This window comes from Carlito syrichta, unplaced genomic scaffold (genome assembly GCF_000164805.1).
Source record: "Carlito syrichta isolate Samal-C Ts95f unplaced genomic scaffold, Tarsius_syrichta-2.0.1 Scaffold126499, whole genome shotgun sequence".
Taxonomy (NCBI): domain Eukaryota; kingdom Metazoa; phylum Chordata; class Mammalia; order Primates; family Tarsiidae; genus Carlito; species Carlito syrichta.
The window spans coordinates 13,660-19,862 of record NW_007070595.1 but is presented as its reverse complement, the minus strand read 5'-3'; the positions used below and the strand labels follow the sequence as shown (position 1 = coordinate 19,862).

The 6,203-nt window shown below is 64.7% G+C and overlaps 1 protein-coding gene across 1 annotated transcript in view; it reads left to right on the top strand.

Moving 5' to 3' along the window:
- Positions 1-6,031, top strand: part of SCNN1D (sodium channel epithelial 1 delta subunit) — a 6,857-nt gene extending 826 nt beyond the window's left edge. Inside the window, 14 exon segments of the mRNA XM_021707849.1 lie at positions 3,253-3,468; positions 3,470-3,565; positions 3,794-3,953; positions 3,955-3,990; positions 4,065-4,243; positions 4,388-4,492; positions 4,564-4,726; positions 4,823-4,921; positions 5,028-5,145; positions 5,228-5,306; positions 5,388-5,449; positions 5,558-5,648; positions 5,732-5,811; positions 5,889-6,031. Of these exon segments, the coding sequence (XP_021563524.1) occupies positions 3,253-3,468; positions 3,470-3,565; positions 3,794-3,953; positions 3,955-3,990; positions 4,065-4,243; positions 4,388-4,492; positions 4,564-4,726; positions 4,823-4,921; positions 5,028-5,145; positions 5,228-5,306; positions 5,388-5,449; positions 5,558-5,648; positions 5,732-5,811; positions 5,889-6,031 (1,627 nt within the window).
- Positions 6,032-6,203: the final 172 nt, after the last annotated feature.

The window sequence follows — 6,203 nt, the reverse complement described above, 5'->3', positions numbered from 1 at the left end:
TACCATGCCTGGCTAATTTTTTTTGATTTATTGTAGAGATGAGGTCTCGCCTGCCCAGGCAGGTCGCAAACCCGCGGGCTCAGGCAATCCACTCCCCTCAGCCTTCCAAAGGCGCGGGGTTGCAGGCTGAGCCACCGATCCCGGCTCACGTGTCCCCTCTCATATGCTCTCAGTTTCAGTCAACATACAGCTTTCGGGCAGTGACCACAGGAGCCCCAAGCATAGCAGGAAATGGGGACGCCCATCCTACTCCACCTGCACCTCTTGCCTTGGGGCTGGCAGGGCCCCAGGGTGGGCCCGGGGATGGGCCAGGAAGAGGGAGGATGCCTGACTCTGCTGGCACTAGAAGGTGCTCTGGGCCACTCCCCTCCTCGCCAACTGATGCAGGGCGTGGACGAGTGGCTGATCCGCACCCATAACGTTGGCTGGTCCCAGCCTTAAGCTTGAAGAGGCACTTGAGGAAACAGCCTCCGAGAGGTTGAGGCATTTGGGAAGGCCACACCACCAGTGACAGAGCCGTGATTTGCACCAGGCCTGGGTGAGCCCCAGGTCCGCTCCTCCCAGCGAGACTTCCCTTTCTTGGGATGTCACCAGCAGCCACAGCCTCCCTCCAGAGCCTGCAGGCTGGTGACCCCACCCTTCCTCAGAGCCAAAGCCCTGGGAATGACCCAGTGGAGGTGGGGCTCCCTCCCTCCTCCCAGCCCATGTCCCCGGGACCCCCATGGCCTGTCCTGGGGAGGAGAAGGGGGCCTGAGAACAGACTGGGTGCTGGGTATTTGGGTTGGTGAGGCCACTGGGTCACCCTGGGACACGTACGACCCACCTGTGGAGACGGGTGGGGTGGGGGTGCCCTGCCTTCTGCTTCCCAACTGCGCATGGGCCAAGGATTTCAGCCTGGGTGACAGTGTGTCTAGGCTGAGTGTGGTGTGCTCTAGGGTGTATTGCCCTTAACATGTGGTGTGCCACCTTCACGGGTGGTGTGATGTCTTAGAATGTGTGGTGTGGTGGGTGGCCTAAGCCTGTGCTGTGCTCTTAACATGTGGTGTTTGGTCTTAGCATGTGATGTGCCATCTTAGCGTGGGATGTGGTCAAATGCTGCCTTCCCGTCTGCTGGGCAGGAAGAACCCATGTCCACACCCAGGTGCTTCTCACAGTTGTCCCTCTTAGGACCCAAGAGACACCTGGGTCCTAAGAGCCCAGGCTGCGCCCGGCATCCTGAGGCCACAGACACTTGTAGTCAGAGCTGGAGGCTTGGGCCAGGCAGGCGATGGCAGGCAGGCACCCTCTGGGTCCTGCAGGGAAGGGAGGGGCTGGGCTCTACTGGGAGCCACATCTGACCCGAGACCTGAGCCCCAGGGGCTGGTGAGGACAGATAGGGCATCTGAGGGGTCTGATCCAACTCCAGCCTCCCCACCCCCACCAGAAGCTGCATCCTTACCCCAACCTGGCCCAGGGACCCATGGCTCAGCCCCCAGAATTCCCCTTCTGGGTCCAGAGCAGGTGTGGCTGCCCGCCAGCCAGGCCATTCCCCGTTCTGCCTGTCCTTAGCTCTGCCTGTCCTGCCCAGCTCTGCCTGTCCTTAGTAGGAGGCTGCCCAGCCGGCCTCAGGCTACATCCCACCTTGGAGCCACCACCTGCTGGAGCCGCCACCCTAACCACCTGCCACGCCATGGATGGGAGAGTGCAGGCACTTGAACAGAGAGGCTCCTGCCTCGAGGCACCAGCGTGGGGGGTCCTTCCTGTGCCTAGCTCCGGTGCTGTTGGGGCGGAGCCCCTCGTGACTGTCAGGCAGGTGATCTCCTGGGCTCCTTCGTCTGAGGGGTGCCGTGTGCCACTGGTGGTACACAGTGTGTGCTGGACGGACCCTGGGAGAACATTCCAGACACTGTGGGGCAGCCCCCAGGGTGGGTACCACTGACAGGGCCACACGGATGCATAGTTTGAGACCTGTGTTGACCGCGCCATGGGTGCACAGAGCCAGATAAGGAGGATCAGGCAGCGTGCTCCTGCCTCTCACACACACATGCACACGCACATGGGTTCTGACTCCTCCCAGTGTGAGCTGGATGGAGCTCCTGGTGTGTGCACACACACGTGCGACTGCGTGTGTGCTCATGTGTGAGGGGCCACGCACTTCTGCTCCTGCCATCTGGGGTCTGGGAAGGCAGTGCCTGGGCCCACGTTTGCCCAGGAGTCTGGGCTCTGTCCTGGGGCCAGGCCCCACCTCACCTCAGAATCCTGGGGGCCCTGCCTGGCCTCCCAGGCCCGCCCTCCACCCCTTCTCTGGCCCGGCGGTGGGGAGGAGGAGGAGCGGGTGCTGGACCAGAAGGGGCCTCTCAGAGCTCCTCTGCCCCCTGAGCCAGGCACGGGGTGCACCTGGCCCTGGGCACAGGTGTGCAGGGACCTGGCCCCGGTGCTGGCATGAACTCCTGGCCAGGCTGCCGCGAGGCAGCTGGCTTGCTCTGGTGCGTCCCTGAAGCCCACTGGGGCAGTGTATGCGGCACACAAGAGACACCTGGAAGGTCCTGGCAGATCTTGTGCAGGGGTGGCATGTGTCTGGCCAGTAGGCCTGGCTGGGTCAGGGCCCTGAGGTCACTGGGGTCCCTACTATTCATGCAGGCGAGCTGGGTGCTGGGACTGTCCCAGCCCCTGAGCCTCCAGTGCAGGATTGGAGGCAGGCAGGCCAGGGGTTGCCGGCAGTGACTCTGCCCCCAGGGGCCCTCGTGTCCCCACACCTGGCTGGTCTGCAGGCCCCAGGCACCTGGCTCGGTGGATGGGTCCCCAACCTGGGTCCACAGGTTTGACCTTCACCCCACACTCGGTGGAACTGGCCTGGTGCTGTCAGTCTGGATCTAATGTGGCCACACTGGCAGCTGGGGGTGGTGTGGCTGTCAAGGCCAAGACAGACAAGTCTTCCCAAGGCTCCTAACCCCTCATCGGGCTCAGGACCCTGGGACACAGCCCAGCCCCTACCCTGGGCTCCCCAGGGCCCCTGCCCATGTAAGGGGTGCAGCACGGACCCACCCAGCTTTCACCCTGCCTGCAAACAGGGCCAGACAGGGCCAAAGCCATGTCCTCTGCATCCCTGCAGGCTCAGCTGAGATGTGCCCGAGGCAGGTGTCTGGTGTTCTGCTGGTCCCCTGGTGGACCAGCCAGGAATGGGCTCATCCACATGACCAAGCAGTCAGGGCCTGGGCAGGTGGGCTGGGGCTAGGCCTGCTAGGCCCCCTCCTCAATACATGTGGGAACCAGAGTCCAAGCCCCCCGGGATGGGCACGGGGAGAGGCTGGTGGAGCTGCACGCCTCCTTCACGGAGCTGTTCACTTTCTTCTGCACCAATGCCACCATGCACGGCCCCATCCACCTGGTCTGTTCCAGTGGGAACCACCTTAAGGTGGCAGCCTGGGCGCTGCTGCAGCTGCTGCTGGGTGTGCTGGCTGCACTCTGCTGGCAGTTAGGGCTACTCTTCAAGATAATGGCCCCACCTGGTCTTCATGGCGCTGCCCGTGCACTTGGAGTACAAGCTCTCCCTGCTGGTCACTCTGTGTGACATGAACCCACACTGGTGAGGGCCGGGGCGTGTGGGGGTGAGCCTGCGGGAGGACGGTGGAGCCCACTGTGGGGGGAACAGACGGACAGCTGACCTCACTCCAGGTCACCGGCACACCTGAGTCCCTCTCCCGAGCAGAGCATTGTCTGGGAGTTCCAAGGGGAGAGGGAACACTGAGTGACGGGTGGCAGGCTCCTGGCGGTGGCTCTGACTCCCTCTGACCTGCCCCCAGGCCGAGTCCAGGCAGCACCATCTGGAGGCACTGGACGCGTTTGCCAGGGAGAACCTTGACTTCCTGTGCAAGTTCAATCTCAGCCGGGGCTGGGACGCCCACTCTGCCTGAGCCCCTGGCCCCAAGCCCCCCTTCCAGCTGGTCCGAGGGATCCCTCTGCAGAGGCTGAGCCTCCCCAGGCAGCCCGCACAAAGTGGGCTTCAGGCTGGTGAGTGTCTCCATCCTGGGAAGCGGCGGGCCGGGTCAGGGGAGGGGGCCACAGAGCTGACTCCTTGCCCCCAGCGTAACAGCACCGGCGGCGACTGCCTCTCCTGCACCCGTTCGTTGCGCATGGCGGCCATGCATGAGTGGTACCGCTTCCACCGCGTGAACATCCTGGCCTTGCAGCCTGCCCCCCACGACAGCCACAACAGCCACGGCGGACGTTTCTTCTTCTCCTGCCGCTACGACTGTGGGGCCAGGTGAGAGGGTGGGGCTGGGGCGGGGTCGGCTCCAGGGTCCACCCTCAGACTCGGAGCTGCCCAGCCCCCACACAGCTCTCTGCAGAGACAAGGAGGCTGCGACCCCGCAGGCCCACAATGGGGTGGCAGGGCCCCGGGTTCCAGGCACTTCCGGACCTTTCTCCACCTCACCTACGGTAGCTGTTACACCTCTGATGGCGTCTGGGCGACTGGGTGCCCAGGCGTCACCCACGGTGAATGCTAGCTTGGGTGGCAGGGGCAGGGTTGTGAGCCAGAGGTAAGGGTCTCCAGACCTTGCACGTGCCCACGCCGCCCCCCAGGGGTCAGCTGGTCCTCAGGGTGGAGCAGCCGGCCCACCTGCCCCTACTGGCTGTGGAGGCTGGCGTCATGGTCATGGTGCAAGAGCGCAACCACACACCCTTCCTGGAGCACTGTGGCTTCAGCGTTCGGCCAGGGACGGGGACCACCGTTGGCATCCGAGAGGTGAGTCGCCTCCGCTGCCGGCCTCTGCCCGGGCCCTTCTCACCCCAGGGGTGGGGCAAGGCCAGGGCCCGTGCAACCAAAGCCTCCTCCCTGCAGGACAAGCTGCGCCACCTAGGGCGTCCCTACAGCCACTGCACGGACGGCACGCAGGGCGTGGACATACCACTGCTGTTCAACACCTCATGGTCCATGCAGGTGAACCTGGACTGCCAAGGGCCCGGGTGTCAGGAAGCCTGTGGGGAGGGCGGCCACAGTGGGACAGCGGCTCCCGGCCCTGGCTATGGTCCCTGTGTCCCTCCAGACCTGCTTGGCATCCTGCTTCCAGCAGCTGATGGTGGAGACCTGCCCCTGTGGCTACTACCTCTACCCGCTGCCGTCGGGGGCTGGATACTGCAGCCCCGCCCGGCACCTGGCCTGGGGTGAGCCCTGTCTACCGCCCTCCCGCAGCCCCAGGGGCAGATGCGGGTGGGTGGTTCCTGAGGTGCCTGTGCCCTCTCCCACGACACTGCTTCTACCGCCTCCATTAGGACCTGGAGACCGATCGGCTCCCCTGCGTCTCTCGCTGCCCCAGGCCCTGCAGGTGAGGGCAGCCATGGTCGGGGGTTGGGGGGACTCACTGCCCTGGGTGACACGGCGGTGATGGCCCGCGTGTCTCTCCCAGGGAGTCTTCCTTCGAGCTCACCACCAGGACCTCCCGGTGGCCGTCTGCCAAATCTGCCGTGAGTCCCCGAGGGGCAGGCTGGGGATGGACAAGCAGCAGGCCCAGGGTCCCTCAGAGCCCACCCTGACCCTACCTGTGTCCCTGTGCTCGCCACCCCCGCCACTTCCCAGAGTTCGAGGCCAACGTGACCTTTGGTGTGCAGGGCTGGATCATGGCTGTGCTCAGCAAGCGGCAGTCACAGAGCCAGAGCCGCATGCAGGGGTAGGTGCCCCCACCCCCCAGGACCATCCTGGCCCCCCACCCTGGGGGTTCCCAGCAGTCCCTCACACTCTGTCCTGCCTCAGTAGCAACCTCGCCAAGGTGAACATCTTCTACCAGGAGCTCAACTACCACACTTTGCAAGAGGCACCCGTGTACTCAGTGAGCCATGGGGCAGAGAGGTAGGCTGGGCTGGTGGCCGCCCGCGCGGGTGGCAGGACTCAGACCCTCTCTCGCCCACAGGTGCCACAGCTGCTGTCATGGGCAGCCTCTGGAGCCTGTGGTTTGCCTTGTCCATGCTGTCTACCTTGGAGGTCCTGGAGATGCTGCTGGACGTGCCAGCCCTTGCCCTGCTGCTGGGCAGCCGCTGGCTCCACAGAGCCTAGGTGTTGTGGCTGGAGCCAGCCTGCCTCAGGGGTGCTCCAGAGCAGCAAGCCAGGGGCCAACCGCACAGGCCCAGCCTGCAGGCAGGATGTCAGACAGGCTGGGAGCTCAGTTGGCCTCCTCTGCCCTGGATGTGGAACCAGCCCTGCCTGGGCACTGGCCTCACAGCCTGGT